This window comes from Macaca fascicularis, chromosome 3 (assembly GCF_037993035.2).
Source record: "Macaca fascicularis isolate 582-1 chromosome 3, T2T-MFA8v1.1".
Lineage (NCBI taxonomy): Eukaryota > Metazoa > Chordata > Mammalia > Primates > Cercopithecidae > Macaca > Macaca fascicularis.
The window spans coordinates 128510855-128527822 of NC_088377.1; the positions used below are offsets into that span (position 1 = coordinate 128510855).

At 42.5% G+C, this 16968-nt stretch overlaps 1 protein-coding gene across 5 annotated transcripts in view; it reads left to right on the forward strand.

The window, feature by feature from the left end:
- The first annotated feature begins 493 nt into the window (after window positions 1–493).
- CDK6 (cyclin dependent kinase 6) overlaps window positions 494–16968 on the forward strand; it is a 238151-nt gene continuing 221676 nt past the window's right edge. For 2 of the 5 annotated variants that reach the window (XR_012432667.1, XM_015447745.4), the window contains exons 1-2: window positions 494–585; window positions 3371–3971. Coding sequence is in view for 4 of the 5 variants with exons in the window: in XM_015447745.4 (XP_015303231.1) it covers window positions 3739–3971 (233 nt within the window). In the remaining variant the exon portion in view is untranslated. Of the gene's footprint in view, window positions 586–3130; window positions 3972–16968 lie in introns of those variants that run through there. The other 3 variants (XM_065542349.2, XM_065542350.2, XM_065542348.2) reach the window with 3 other exon arrangements.

The window sequence follows — 16968 nt, forward strand, 5'->3', positions numbered from 1 at the left end:
GACACGTCCCACTCTCTCCCACTAACGCCGCTTATTTTAGTCGCAGGATCCCCCTACTACAGTTTCAGTGAAAGCCGGAAATTTTCATTTAACTCCCCTGCCCCCCCAACCCCCCCGCCCCGCGCCTTTCTAGCCCCCGACTCGTAGAAGGGAGCTAGGGAGCCCGGAGCTCGGAGCACTGCCGGGGCTTGGCCGCCTCCTTTCTCTCCGGAAGGCTTTAATTTGCACACTTTCTTGCCACTGCGCCACGAGCCCCCAGCCTCGCCGCTGGGTGGGTCTCCGGCAGAGTTGGCTTCTCGGGTCCCTGCCCCCACCCCGCGCGGTCGCCCCCGCTGCCTCCCTGGCTGGGGCCCCCAGCGCCGGCCAGAGCCCCGCGGCCCCCGTCCGCCCCCAGCTAGCGGCGCGGGCGGCGCCCTCCGCCTTCCCTCCGCCCTCCGCCGCTGTGCCCACCCCCTCGCCGGAGAGAGTGCTGGTAACTCCTTCCCCAGAGTCTGATTACCTGCTCCGCGAGGCCGCGGACACGTGCGGAGAGCCGACTGACACTCGCAGCCCCCTCAGGAGGCCCGACGCGACTGGGCCCCTCAGGTGAGGAGCTGTGCGCTCGGGTGGGTGGGCTGCGGGGTGGGGGGTCCCTGGGGAGATATGGGGGATTGGCCGGGGTCCGAGGCAGAACTGTGGGTGGGGTAAGTGGAGGCTGGCGGGGGGTGGGGGGGACCTGTGTTTCCCTGGAATCGGCTTTGGTTAACCCCTTACGAACTGAGACGGCGTTGGTTATGGGGGCCAGTTTTGGGGAGCTAGAGGATTCTAATCTGACGAGAGGGGGAGATCCTACGCTAGGGACACCCGCGACACCGAGATCCTGCTTCCACGTACCCGTGCGCACACACACTCACACAGAACACTCCTCATCCAGTTTCTCCAAACGGAACTGGAACTTTACTCGGACATTCACATAATAATTCACATTTAGGGTTCAAAATGCACTGCCTCTAGGGACTCCATGCTGGAGAATGTGCTTGCATTTCCCCCACGAAAACTCCCTCGCCAGCTCGCTGAGGTGTGGGTGTGGGCTCCACCTTCCCCTCCACGAGATAAATGTTAACGCAGGCTTCCTGCGGGCGTGTTATGCACAGAAGAGTGCACGCAGCCGGCCGGTGCCCAGGCTTGGAGCCCCACGAAGACGCACGTTTGCTTTAGTTTCCAAGTTTACTTTTATCATTTAAAATATTGGAGTTAAACACACGCCCCGTGGTGAGCAGCCCTTGTCCCCGCAGGGCGCCCGTCCGTGTGCATATGGGCGCATCTGCGTGTGCGCACACGCGGGAGTCGCGGTCCCCGGTGTGGCCTCTTGTTGCCGTGCTGGTGGCGACCCTTGTGGTGCTTGGCAGGCTTCGGGAGAGGCGCATGAAGGATTTCATTGAGTGTGAAGACAGAGAGCAGAGACAGAAAGCAGAAGGAGGCGGCTGCAGCCTTTGTAGTCGCGGAGGAATGCGGAAATGTTGAAGCACTATGTCAAACTTTTTTTGAAATGGGGTCAAGTCACATTCAGCCAGCGTGGGAAAGCAACAACAACAACAAAAAAAAAGTGGAGGAGAGGGGGGGAAAAGGCATTGCTGCTCCCGTTTCTCTCCGCCGAAGCCGACCGTCTGGGGGGCGAGTGGGGGGAGAGTCAGGGTAGTGCGGGGCCCGGCGGGGGCAGCAGGCGAAGTTCCCTGCGGGGGTGGGACGTCCCCGACGCTTCCTTCGCTGCGGAGCCCGGGGCTAGACTCGAGCGGGAGGGGGATGGGGGGACGCAGGAGAGGCGGGTTGGGCGGCCGGCGGCGGCTCCCCGGCTACCTGTGTGGCCCTCGACCTGGCTCAGACGCCCGGGCAGTCCTTGGGGGCTCTTTCCTCGGCTTTTAAGGAAAGTTCTGAATGGAGTGAGTGCCAGAAGCTCTGCTTTCGCCGCGGTCCGCTCCACGCGCTCATCGTGGGGGTCGCGCCGTTTGTTTAATTCCTGGCAAAAGGCGAGCGGGGCAGCGGTTGCGAGGCAGGTAATTCCGAGGTGCCCCGGGAATTCCGGACACGCGGCCAGCGTGGTGAAAGTCCTGCCGAGGCCGCGGCGGCCGTGGGGGAGGGAGGCTCCCTAGGTCCCAGATAGCTGCTGAATGGGGAGGGAAAGTTAGGGTACCCTTCTCCGGCGCTTTGTTATGCAGAGGGCTCCGGGGGCGTCCGGCTGCAGCCTGGACCCGGCCTTTAGCCGGAGAGGGAATGGGGCAGCCACCTCCGCTACCTACAGCGGGGTGGTCCTGGGAGTGGGAAAAGGTTCGCGAGTCCGGGCCCCGAGGGCAGAGACCTTGTTTCTCACCCCTGGAGGCGCAGGGTTTAACCCCCCACCCCCCACCCTTTGAAAGAGAGGTTGAGTTTTGCTCAGGTCGAAATCAATTTAAAACTTCAGGACGAGGCGCGATTAAGCTATCCTCTTCCTGAAATTATTCTTTAAGAAGACGACAAGCGAAATTGTGACGAACACCCCTTTCTCCCACCCTTGGGATCCCGTGGGGGACAGTGTCTCCCCTCCCCCAGGACCTCTCGTTCGCCCACCCCCGATTAGCCCCAACCCTCCCCGACCAGATGGCTGGTCTTCCCAAGGTTTCCACCAGGGAGGTCCTCCCAGTCGGAGAGAGAATTCCGTTTCCAACCGAGACTCCTTTACCCCAAAGAGACCATTTGTGTATGCGAGTCGTTTTTAAATGTCTCCTCGTAGAAAAACTGAAAGTAGAAAGAAAGGAAGCAATTTCTGAGCAGATGTCTGACCACCCCTTCTCGCACACTCACAGCATCGGGTTACAGGGTCCTGGGAGCCCCCACCCACATTCTGCGGCCCCACACGGATGGACCCACAGTCCTTCCGCTCCAGCTTGTGCGCGACCCTTGAACGCCCTCCGGCACCCCTGGACCCCATCTCCCTGCACGTCCGGGCCTCAGGAGGCGGGGAGGGTAGCGACGCAACACAATGATATAGGGATAAATATTAAGCCGTGACATTGACGTGCCCGGCGCCTCCCCTCCCCCGCGCTCCCGGCACACTCTGGGCTGCTCGGCACGCCCCCTCCCGTTCCACTGCGTCCCGCGCCGCTCGCTCATCCCCGAGGGGCCCCTGCAACCTCTCCGCGCGAAGACGGCTTCAGCCCTGCAGGGAAAGAAAAGTAACTTCGCTTTTCTCGGAGGAACCAGGAAGGATTAAGCGGCTTGGGAGAGGGCAGGAGCGCGCGGAGGGTAGCGATGGAGGCTTCGTAAAGGAGGAGGAGGGGAGTCTGGAGGAACCCCGAGGAAGGCTTCTGGGCTGTCTGATTGCACTTTCTTCTTATCCTCCCGTCTCCTCCTTTAGGTGCAATGATTCTGGACTGAGACGCCCTTGGGCAGAGGCTATGTAATCGTCTCTGTCTGTGCTGAGGACTTCGCTTCGGGGAGGGAAGAGGAGGGATCGGCTCGCTTCTCAGGCGGCGGCAGCAGCGACTCTGCAGGCGGAGTTTCGCGGCGGCGGCACCAGAGTTACGCCAGCCCCGCGGGGAGGTCGCTCCATCCAGCCTCCGCAGCCGCGAGAGCCCCAGCGCCCGAGCGCCTGAGCCAGCAGGGAGCAAGGAAAGCTAGACCAATCTCCGGGGAGCCCCGGAGTAGGCTAGCGGCGGCCGCCAGCTAGTTGAGCGCACCCCCCGCCCGCCCCAGCGGCGACGCGCCGGGCGGCGTCCAGGCGGCATGGAGAAGGACGGCCTGTGCCGCGCTGACCAGCAGTACGAATGCGTGGCGGAGATCGGGGAGGGCGCCTATGGGAAGGTGTTCAAGGCCCGCGACTTGAAGAACGGAGGCCGTTTCGTGGCGTTGAAGCGCGTGCGGGTGCAGACGGGCGAGGAGGGCATGCCGCTCTCCACCATCCGCGAGGTGGCGGTGCTGAGGCACCTGGAGACCTTCGAGCACCCCAACGTGGTCAGGTGAGCCAGGGAGCTGCGCCCTTGCAGTCTGGGGCCGCGCGCGCGGGGAGGGCCGAGCCGGGAATCCTCAGGCCCAGAAAGGTGTGGGGCAGAGGGCGACTGGGGAGGTCCTGCGCGACTTGTTGATCTTACAGAGTGAGAGTTAAGTTTTGTCGACAGAGCCGCGAGCCAGAACCGGTGACCTTGCCAGACAGCGAGCCGAAAGACGAGTCAAAAAACATGACCTGCGCAGGCTTCCCTGCAGCTGTGCAACTTAGAAGCGTTTTCTCCGTGCCCTCCCTGAAGGAGGGTCCGGGGGAGATGGGTGCGTTTTAGGGACAGGATAAGCCAACCGGAGACATGCCCCGCTAGCTCCCGCATATTTTTACTGGCCATGCCGTTGGGGAATTTTTGAAAGACCTAGTAGGTGAGACTGGAGAATGAGGATGCTGTGTGGTAATCAGTGGGAACTTTATGGGTGGAGCCTAGTGTAAATCAGGTTAAGAAGATGCAGAAACATCATAATATTTTTGCCAGTCATACTCTCAGTTTCTCTTTATTAAAGTTGCGTAATAAGAATGACTGCTGGTGGTCTAAGGAGTTTGAGTGCTGATGCCCAATTTCAAACAGCGTCATAAAAATTTCTTCCAAAACTGTTATCCCTGTGTCTGTTTTACTTTATATCTCTGGGCGGACATACTCTTTAGACTAATTCTCCAAAGGGTTAAATGTGAGTCCAAGATGTGGGATGGTTAGATCATAAATGTTCTGCCCATGGTTTTCCCAGATGGGGTGTGCGAGTGAGTGGGGAGACAGCAGTTCTTACTCTCTCCTGCGTGGTAACCAGTATTAAATGAAAATGTGTGACTTAGGATAATGGTGTTTTCTTAGTGATCCTGGAATTTCCCCATTGTGTGGTTGACATTGTTTGGTTGTGTCATCCTTTTCCTTTTTAAACAGAGATGCATAGCTTTACATTAAAAAGGAATGCCTTCTACAAATTGGGTTGTACAAAAACTTCTACAAATTGGATTGTGATTTTACTTTTCTCGATCTTGAGAAAATGTGTAGCAGAAAGATCTTTTTTCTCATCCATTTAGGGCTTCTGTTCAACAAATACATGCCTACTGTGTGCGCTGAGGATGAAATTATGTAAATAAGCACAGCTAAATATTTTTGTAAAAAGTCAAACAATTTAACATTAGTCATCAAAGTGGAGAGACCCAAGACTGACCTTTGAAATACCAAACTCTCTACAGACTCAGAGAGACCAAGTCGCTACAGAATCTTCCTCGGAGGTTTTAACTTGTCTCCTCTTTTCCCAGGCTGGTGATTTGTGCGGTGCTTTGTTCTCTTCAGTTTAGACTGAAGCTAGAAAGCATCAAAGAATCATAAATACATAAATAAGGCAGTAAATGGTTATGAAGTTGGAACCGCATTATACCTCTGCTTTAGCTAGTGAAGGAAGGACAAAAGATACTGAGATTGCGAGAATGAGTGTTTTGGAAGATGAGATTATATATTAAAAAGCTATAGATGACTTTTTTAGTGTGTATTTTCTTTGTTAAAAACAACAAAATCCCTTTTGGGGGCTCTTTGTGATATTGGAGGGAAAAGGGGAGGGTACATTTAGGCCCCTGTAACTCAGTTGTCATCCCAGAGGAATCACCTGAATACATACTGAAGGATGAATTCCACCACTACAATTTTAAGACGAAAAGTTCTTGTTTTATTTTGTCTGTTACCTATGGAGTATCCAATTAAGGGTCATTATCATGTGTATGAATGAATAATGTCCCTCCAACACAGAGGTACTACAGAGGCACCCCTGTATAACACTATTGTTTACAAAGCTCACGCCATTCTTATAACAGAGGCACACTTTCTGCCACTGTGCTTGTAGATTTTGTCTGATCCATCCTATTCTCTTGATTTATCCTCCTGAGATTGATGTGTTTCTAGACGTTTCTAACGACCCATGACTTGGATTCTGTACTGTGAATTTCAGGAGGATATACTTATGAACTGAAGACAAAGGCATTGTTTTCTGAAGTTATTTTACATGTTAAGTGGCACCTTTTACATGATGGCACCTACCTGTTGAAGTCGTGAGAATAAAATGACATGGTGTATGTGAAAGCACTTTGTAAATGTAAAAGTACTTCAGATATCTAAAGGATTGTTTGCATTTCAGCAGATTAGTAGGTCTCTTGCCATGGAGCAACTTTGCAGGGAGGAGTCAACTCACCTGACCTTTTTTGTAGAACAAATCGTATTCAAACCCAGACATTACAGGTTCTGGAACCAAGAAGCTACTTGAGGATAATTAGCCTGTAGGATGTCAGAAAAGACTGTCAGTCACCGAGCCATGAAATTCAGTGATACTTGAGGAAATTATTGATGATGTCACCCTCGTGAGCTACAGATCTTCATTCCCTTTTTGTTTCCTTCCTATTTCTTCTCTTTTGCCTCTGTCTTGGAACAACCATTGGTCCCCATGACTTACTTGGCCAGACTAAGAATTCTGGATTTTAGAGGTTGCTAATATTTGCTCAGACAGGGTCAGGAAATAAGGATAGTTGACAGCAATTCTTTTCTTTCCAAGGGAGAGTTGTCAAAGTTGGGTCCCCAAACCTGTGATTTATTATTGCCCCTAGGATTAGTTTTACAGTCTTAAGCCTGGTTCTTTAATGGTTTCTTAAAAGGGCAGATGCTTTTATAAGTACCTTCAAGTCGTAAGTAATTGATCATAATTATAGGCCCTCCCCACAGATAGTTAAGCCTCTAAGCTAACAGGAGCATAATACACATATTAGTTTTTTCAAAAGTTTAAGATTTAATTTTGGTGGATTTGCCAGAAAAGCTGACTTGTTATTGCTGGCACTGGTACTGCCTGCATGCACAGGGATAATGACTTGAAATTCTTGCTTACCTGCACTTGATGTATCCCAGGCCCTCACTTGATCAGCCAGTCAGTGTGTGGGAAGTAAATTTACTCTTTTTTTACATTTGGTAATCCCAAATCCTGGAACCTTTGCCAGAATAAGACTTCACTGTGAACCTGTGTTGGAGTTTCTGCACTGCACAAATGGATCCTGTTTTAACAGCCTGAACTAAAAACAAGAGATAACATAATAGCATGTTTTGTCAGCAGTCAGTTCATTCACCACATATTTACTGAGGGTCTACTATGTGCCAGACTCTTCTAGAAGTTGGGGATATAGCAATGAACAAGCCTGGAAAAGTCTCTGCACTTGTAGAACTTGCCTTGTAATGAGATGAGCAGTTCGTTCTTCTCTTTAAAAATTTACTCATCTTTATTTTAATTGCCTTGTTTTGTTATACTTAACCAGTTTTATAGAACAGATATTTCTGATAATCCAGTTACCAGGAATTTCCTGATTGAGTAGGCAACATAACCAAAAGGCTAATCAGAATCAAGTGCCTTTTGAAGATTAAATTTTACCTTGGGGACATAGGGATTGATCTATATGAGATACTGACACATAGCTAATATAAGTAAACATTTGAGCTCCATTTATTCAGAAAGGATTTAGGAAGGGCATGTGCTTTAGAAACCATGGGGCTAGGTGCTGGGAAAGATACCTGGGTAAATCACACCTGGCTACTCCTGAAGCAGTTCTTCCCATGTTTGAAGGAATAAGATGATCACCATAACCCTGATACATGACTGGATCATGTGCTGTAAGAAAGATACAAGCAAGTGCTTACCTGTATTGTCTCTAGGGATTAAATTTATTAGTGTAACAGTGAAAGCAATTCAAATTCAAGTATTGCCTCTGGAAACTAAAAGTCATTACGTATCAGTGAATAAACTTGTGATGTTTAAATATTATAATTAGAATATTTAGTCACTGCTTTAAAAACAAAACAAAACAAAAAACCCAAAGAAAAGGCTGTAAAGCTTAATGATTATTCAAGGAGAGTTTTCTAATTTTCTCTCTCTTTTAAAGCTCTTAGTAATATATAGCATAAAAGGTGAATAAAAATATGATTTTCTCTAGAAAACCTAATTGTTAACAGGGTGAAGGAAACATTACATATTTGACTCTGTAAAGCCAGGTCTTCAATTGGATTAGTTCATGAGAATCCTTCTGAATAAAATTGCTATTTGTGTGGTTGAATAATACATTTACTAGGGCTTTTTTCAATAAAAGCAGGAAAAGCAGGAGTTTAATTCTCCTTTTAAATATCAGTATGTTAAAAGTATGTTTCTTCTTTCTGTCTCTGAGAGTTCCTTGAAAAGTTTCTAATTTATCAAGGTTGTTTAGTAAATAAACATTTTCACAGTGGTATTCTGCTCATTTTTTGTTTCTGCAGAAGAACTTGATAATGCTGAATTTTTGACATTGCAGTTACATCCCTTTTATACAACTATTATCAACATAGAATTATTAGAATCTCTCTGTGGAATCAAGGACAAAAAAGGTCTATAAGAGGAAAACTTGTATAAACTTGAATATCTTTGGGGATATTTTCCTATGTTTAAGACATGGGTAAATGAATATTTATGCAAATAGGTTCCTATTAAAAATAAATTATTTCTTTTTTAAAAAAACAAATGCCTCACTATTAATGATTTCTTAGGAAAGTTTTTAAAGAAGGAAACACACCATACATACAGCCCATCATTGTAAAACCATGGATATTAGGGTTGGAAGACACTCTGGAGGTCAAGCTACTTGTCTATCATGCCATTTTAAAGTTATTAACTTGTTCTTAAAACTAAGTAGCAATTTTTGTTTGATGAAAGCAGTTAAATCAGGTGAGTACATTTCTAGTTTTGAAAAAATGAACTGTATGTAGACAAAAGTGACAGTTTGCCAGGAATAAATGACATAACAATAAGTGAATAACAATTCAGGAAATTCCTGAATTCTGCAGTATGCCATACTGAAGTTATCCCTACAAAAGTATTATTCTAGTAAATTCTTCTTTTACGGAAGTTGTGCTATAATTATGATAATTTAAATTAATTATAGTAATTTAAAATAGCTATAGTTAAATGATAATACAGGTAAATAATATAGGTAATTCATTAATATTGAATTCATTTTAGACAAAGAGGAATAGGAAAAATTGAAATGCTTAGTACTTGTCTGATGAATGGAATATTACATAATGTGACTCTGGCACCTTATATAACATTCTGGTTAATGAAATAAACGTCATAATACTTAAAAATTAGATGGCATAACAACCATCAGACACATAAGCAAATATGTGTTTTCCGTGCCTCCTGAGGAACTAATCACACTATTGCTCTTTCTCTTGAGGTTCAGATGAGTTGCTCTGTCTTCATAGGAAGTAAATTAATTCCGAGCTTCTTGATGTAACAGAACACAGCAGAGATGAAATCTGGGTGTCAGTGAATTGCTAACAGGAGAAGGTAGTGTGTATGATGTTGGGCCTTGTCCAAGATCCAGGAGGCACCACTGAAAACGCACCAGTGGTTGATAACAAGCATTCTTACATGAAGGTCACCATTTGAGTGATGATCCATAGATGCTAGGTTTGGTGGAGCAGGCAGGCCGGCAGTCAGAGAGAAGATTTTTCCAAGAGCTGCTAGGTAGTTGTCTTGAATATCACCAGTTTGCTGCCATACCTCATTTTCATTTTACCAGCTGTACATGTAGCTGCTCTTGCCTGAGAGGTGAACCGGGGGGGACCGTAAGGCATGAGGCAGGAATCTGTGCAAGTGTACATTGGTAGTCTGGAAGTCCATTTGAGTCAGGATTATTATGAAACATTTTTGACCATCTCCTTTGTCTATAGTAGTTTGTCGAAATTTGGACATCTACTGGCTTTGTAATTTAAGTAACCATTTAAATTATTCCCATTCTCTGGCCTTCCTAAAGGATTTAGTTCAGTAGAATTAGAATCACAGCATAAGGATTTTTTTAATTGGAAGAAGTCTTAGATTTAACCTAGTTCAACTCCCTTTGATCTGTTTAATAATAATAAAATTTGAGTTGTTTTATGAATGCAAAAAATTATCAGATTATTAGTGAACAGTTTTATTCTGTGATTATATGCATTGTAGATATAAACTGATTGAGGACGGCTAAGATTCAGACAGAGGTTTATATTAAACATTAGCAGGAGAGGATGACTGATGGTCATTGCAAATACCAGAAAAAAAATCCCTTGAGATGTAAAAGTATTTTCAGTTTAGTGACTTTATGTTTGCTGACTTGAGGACCAGGATTGTGTATTTTATATCCATAAATAACAAGGTATCCATAACCATTAGTTAACCCATATATGTTTCCTGATTGATTGAATTAAGTTGAATAAATTAAATTTTAAACCCCTTAGATGAGCACTTTTCACTTTTAGAGTTGTATACCGCATTAGCAAGTATCTTGGACTGTTGACATTGAGAGATCTGTGGATATTAACTGTAAGGCATACGTACGTGAAGTCTATTTAGTAAGAGTCTTCAAATACTCATATTTAAACTTTTCCTGACTATCCATTTTTTATCTTCAATATTGTATTAGCTTCGGCTTTGACAGGATATTCTCATGTTCTTCCTCTGAATTTGTTAATGTGTATCCTACAGATAAATGAACTACTCCATTTGCCCTAATGGATTTCTTGCCATCCACGTCTGTAACTTTAATTTGAACAGATCTCTGAATGTGCCTCTCCTGCACCACTCTCCACTTGAAATTCTGCTTATCCTTCAGGGCCAACCTCAAACGTCACTTTCTTTTTTCTGTATTCCTTAATACCTCGATTTGGATAACATTTCTGCTTCCTTTGAGTCCTGGTAACTTTGGACCTCCTGTATGGCACTTAGCATATATCTACCACCTAATATTATTTCTGTTAGGTAAGATGGAATGTTAACTCCCTTGACAGACCTCTTCTGACTCTCTACTCTTTCACACCCCATTTGTAAGCTTTTCAAGGCAGAGAGTGTCTTGTGATCATGTCCGTTTATACCTATATCCAGTGAATATAAGGTGCATATGTAACAAGTGAGTGAAATCATTGAAAAGGGGTCCAGTTATAAAGGAGGACACCATATGAATTATTTCTATCATGTGAAATAATGTTAATACTACGGAGTGTCAAGGAGAGAGAATGGATCTGTATATTGGATTATACTTATTGGATTTCCTGGGAAATAATTTAGGAAATGCTGAAAAAAGGAAGTTTCATTTTTGTTTTACTCCAATCTGTACAGTTTATATGAAAGTGAGTTTTAAAGTTTAAGTAATTCATTCTTATAGTTAACTGTGCAACCTTGGACTTAATTTATATACTGCAAAGAAGACATTAACATTAGGAAATGAGCATACATTCAGTAAAAGCTGAAAATAATTTGAACATTTCAAATGTAAGAAAGTAAGGTATTATAAATACATTTTGATCAATTGCTTGAATTCTTTTATTTTTCCCATTAATTTTAATTTCTTTGGCTTTCAATAGTGGAAAACCTGTTAGAGCAGAATTAGGTAAAACCGTCCTAATAATTTCTATAAAAGATGATTCTGAATCTCATTTAAGCCTTGTCTTCTACTCCTATTCATAATTTGTGTACAGAGAATTTAGATTCCATCTTGACAAACTGGTAGGTTTAGTTAAGAAATATTCTTCCAGTTTGAACTCATTCCAGTTTCTTAAGACACACATGGTTGGGGGGTGTGTGTGTGTGTGTATGTGTGTGTGCACGCACATGTACATGCAGAACAGTGGAGTACAAGATTCTTGAAAGAAGGGATTGTATTGTCTTGTTCCTTGCAGTATCCCAAGCATTTAGCATGATGTCTGGCGTCTTGTAACCCTGAATAAGTATTTGTGAATGACAGAATATGTGTCATTTAGAAATTCGGAATTTAATTTTTTTTAGTTAGAAATGAGTAATCATGTCTGAAAATACAGGTGAGGTCTCTAGCATTCAGCAAGTATTTTTGAGCATCTGCTATATTCAACGCTTTGTTAAATGGGATTAAGGCAGCAGTCACAAAAAGTGCATATTGAAATGTTTACCAAAAAAATGGTATGAGGTCTGGAATTTGTTTCAAAATGGGGTAGACATGCAATAAGAGTGGACTATGAGTTGATCACTGTTGAAACTGTGGAGTTTTATTGTACTAGTGTCTCTGCATTTATATATGTTTGAAATTTTCCATAATAATAAGTTTTTTAAATTCCTGCTTGTGGACTAGGAGTCAGAAAACTGATTCTTATCCTGATTCCTCTACTTATTATTTAATAGTTGAGTGACCTAGGGTAAATTCCTCATGTCTCTTGGCTGCCATATCCCCACAATGAAATAGGAATTACTACTACTCTTGAGACCTTAGTAGTTTACTCTGATCAAATGAAATTATATATACAAAGGTCCAATATTATACAAATATAAGGTATTATTAACAAAATGAATTCCTGCTCTCAAGTAGTTTTTAATTTCCTGGAAGAAACTGACATGTACATAGATATCTGTATTACTGATTGGTAGCACTTTCCATTGCACCTCACATTGTGAAGGTATGAATGGAGCTAAGTATTTCTGAAAAGATGTGTATTGAGTTTATAATAATTAAAGTAAAATATAATCTTTCATTTGGGTATTGGATATTGGTGTTGTGTTTACCCAGTGCTCTTTCCTGTTTATTAATGGGTTTATTGTGGGAGTGTCTGTGGACCAAATGCTCCTGAGAACACATTGTCAAAACTGATGGGAGCTTGATGATTTCTTCTGTATTTCAGATTAACCCAGAGAGGAGTTGGATTCTTTCCTTGTTCTTTCTCTTTCTTTTTTTTTTTTTTAATTTCAAAATCTCAAACAGAATTTTTCATTTTTATGTCACATCGGAATTTCTGCTTGTTTATTTTCTGAGGCTGTTCCTATGGCGTGACTGCCTTATGACATTTAAAATTTTGTTTTGTATCCTCGGTTTAAATCATTAAGATTTCTATTCACAGCAATGAAGCAGTTCTCCTTTAGGGGCACTAATCTTAGTGAATTTGCTTTCTTTTTTTTCTTTTGTTTCCTTTTATGGCAAAGTAATCTCATAATTTCTTTGGTAGAATTTCCTAATGATTAGGAAAAAAACATTTATTTTTCCTAAAATACTTTTATTTTTAGAAAGTACAAAGTATAAAGTTAGGAACATTAACACTCACACCTTTCCAGCAGCACAACAAGAAAAACAAAAGACCAGGCACAGTGGCTCACACCTGTAATTCTAGCACTTTGGGAGGCTAGGGCGGGAAGATCGCTTGAGCCTAGAAGTTAGAGAGCAGCCTGGGCAACATAGGGAGACCCTGTCTCTACAAATAACAAGAACTTTTTCTGAAAAAAAGGTATCTTTGCATTTCAAGGGTAGACTTTTAAGCTTTAGTTTAAAAGTTTAGTTTACTCAGACCAGTACATTTTAAAACTTTTTAGAAGAACCCAAGAGACTGAGTCATTTCAAGTTGGGAGTTTTAGCTGATATACATTTCAACCATGTAGAATCACTTTTAAAAGTTATTAAATAACCTTGGGTAAAATGGGATATTTTCTTGTTGAACCATGAGAAACCAGGAGACAGATTTGGAGACTGGGCTAGAAGGGACTCCCAGTGCCGATCATGAATGAAATACATTTAAATAATGTAAGTTCCCTGGAACTGGGAGAACATAGCTTCTTTGAAATGACACTTTTTTTTTTTAACGTATTAAGACACAAAAGAAGAGTTGTAACATTCTGCTTATTCTTACAAATTATTTTAAGCCCATGGAACTTAATCAGTGGCTGTTTAAATTCTAGCTGATTAGACTAGAACTGATGCCCCTTGGGTTCTCAGCTAAAGTTTTGTGAAGGGAATAAGTCTATTTCACATTCATTACTCCTCAAGTGTTGACTGACCCAAAGTGATGGAACTGATTTCAAGGAGAGCTGTATGAATGTGACTGACTTGGTGGTACCAATCCAATCCTAAAAAAACTAGACTTTTGAGATGAGTCAAGAGAAGCATCTTTGTTTAGGAAAGATGGTATAAGTTTTTTTTTTCTTTTCTTTTTTCACTTTAGTTGATAAAAGTAAGAGGTGAATCGATCATTAGGCAAATAGAAAATGGTCTAGAGATGTATTTAATGTATTTATGTATCTGAAAGCACAACATGCTCATTAAAAGAAGGGAAGGAGGTGGCAGAAGATAAGCTAAGTTAAGGTAGCAGTGAGAGAGAAAATAGAAAAAACAGTAAGAGAACTTGGGATAGCGAGTAGATCTGTTTCTTGATAAACTTCAAAATCTGAAACCTAGTGATCTGAAAGTATATGAAAATTCTGCCATATTTAGAAAGCCCTCAAACCAGTGCTTAATGGAATGAGTAAACTCAGATTATCATTCTTACAATTCTGCAAAAATAAAATGGCATTGCTGTCTGCTTTTTCTTGGGCACCTTATTTTAATCATTTTTGCATTGCCCAGTGTGCCTAGCACTCAATTGCCTGTTGAATATTTGTGTGGATTAATGTTGAATGTCAGCTTCCCATTAGAATATAAGCTCCCTGAGGGCAAGAATTTTTGATTTTGCTCACTGCATTATCTCCAGCATCCAGAACACTGCCTGGTAAATATCAGTTGAGTAAACGACTGACTGAATAAATAGTTAAGCCATGACTAAAGATTACTGTTTTCACAGCAACTTTATTGACAGTAAAAATGTAAATTAACACTACAATTTATTAGATATTTTATTTTTCTATTCACTCAGTATTGCATTTAAAACTCTTCAAAATTACATAGTCTCTAATAGGTAGTAAATTGGATTCTGACCTAGGAATTAGGAGTTATTTAATAATGTAATGATTGGCAAGTAGATTGGACACTGAGATATACCCTTTCTAAGCTAATTCTTCCACTACTGTTTTCATTAAATTATGAACATAATTTTATGCCAATATTAAGTGATATTTTAGTGATATTTTAAATCATGTCAGTTTTTGCAGAATCAATTTACATGTTTTGATGGAAATTTGTGAACATGGTTTAAGATTCTCTGGGCTGTGACTGCTCATTTTTGTTTTACTCTAAAATTAGTTATATTAAAATATGACTTCTAAAGAGTCATATTGTATCTTTCCCTAAAGAGCTTTATATAAATGGCCATAGCCGTCCTTACAAGTAGGGATGCCCATGTAATACGTATGTCATGTTAAAATACTGACATACATTCCCCTAAAGAGCCTTATATAAATGGCTATAGCTGCCTTTACAAGCAGTGAAGCCCAAGTGGTCAGTCCCATTATGAATCTTGTCCCATTACTCCTGTTTGGGGCTACCATTCCAAGCACCTTCCTCCTCTGCTTAGAATAGTTTATTGTGATCACATAATGGGTTGTGACATCACTGATAACACTAATATATTACATAGCAATAAACTAATTATATATATAAATAATTTATATAACATATAGTAATAAAAGAATTAAGGAAAAGAAAGGGAAAGAAGGAAGGAAGAGAGGGTGTAATAGAATAGAAAAGAAAAAAAACTTGCGGTGTTCCCGGTCAATTGTCAGATATGTTGCAAGGAAGTTGTTAATAGAGTACCAACGTTTGCAGGTAAGGAGAGTTAATTGCAGCTTTTTGTTTAAAATAATTACATTTTTCTATTAAAGCAATGTTTCTGGTTAATATTGCTATGTAGTAAATTACCCCAACATGTAGGGGGCTTAAAACAACCATTATCTTATAGTCATGAATTTAGCAGGCAGGGAATTCAGACAGAGCACAGTGAGAATGGCATATCTCTGTTCCAAGATGTCTGGGATGTCAGCTGGAAATGACTCAAAAACTGGGAGTTTGATTAATCTAGGCGTCTTCACTTTCAAGCCTGGTGGCTCATGCAAGTTGGTTGGCAAAGGCTGGGATCTGAGCTCGGGTTTTTGAACAGAGCATCTATACTGACCTACACCAGGTGGCCTGGACTTCCATTCAGCACCAAAGCTTCAGAATAGTTGAACGTACATACATGTTGGCTCATGGCTCTAAAAGTTAGTGTCCCTGAGAACAAGCAGTGTTCATTATGCCACATTTTGTTGTTTACATTTGAGTTCAAAGCCCCAGGGATTCAAGAGGTAGAGACATACACCACCTCTTAATGGAAGGAATATTAAATAATTTCCACTCCCCCACCCCCAGGTTTTTTGTAATCATGACATTAATACCAATACTAAGTAGTATGAAAGGGCTTGTGACAAAAAAGGCAAAGCTCCTGCCCCAACTATCCCTATTCCCACTACTCAGATACAACTTCTTTTCACTGTCTGTTTTTAGTGCTTCTGTTTATGGTATCCATAAATTTAGATAATATGCTGTTGCTCTAGTTGTTGATATTTAAACCTCAGTAATATCTATTGACTTTCTACTCTGAAAAATGAGAACTTAGCTTGTTAATACTACTGTGTATTTCCTTCACTTTCTGTGAGATAGGGATATTTTTATTTCATATAATAATTTCAAATAATATCCCTAAACTTCAATTTTTTTGTTCTTTCACTTTAGGCAGTATCTCTTAATTCTCCATTTAGTAAGAGGAGAATATTGTATCCCCCTAACCTTTCTTCCACCTGTGTTCTCCCTTTAACATCACAATTTCTATCAGCTACTTTGCTAAAATTGTTTATTTGCATTCTGTTCTGCACTGCAACAGAGGCTTCCCTGCTTTTTCTAAAAGTTGACCCTTGCAAGTCGAACACTGGTAAACAGCACTTACATTCTTCTTTTTTTTTTTTTTTTTTTTTTTTTTGAGACGGAGTCTCGCGCTGTGTCACCCAGGCTGGAGTGCAGTGGCGCGATCTCGGCTCACTGCAAGCTCCGCCTCCCAGGTTCACGCCATTCTCCTGCCTCAGCCTCCGAGTAGCTGGGACTACAGGCGCCCGCCACCACGCCCGGCTAGTTTTTTGTATTTTTAGTAGAGACGGGGTTTCACCATGTTAGCCAGGATGGTCTCGATCTCCTGACCTCGTGATCCACCCGCCTCGGCCTCCCAA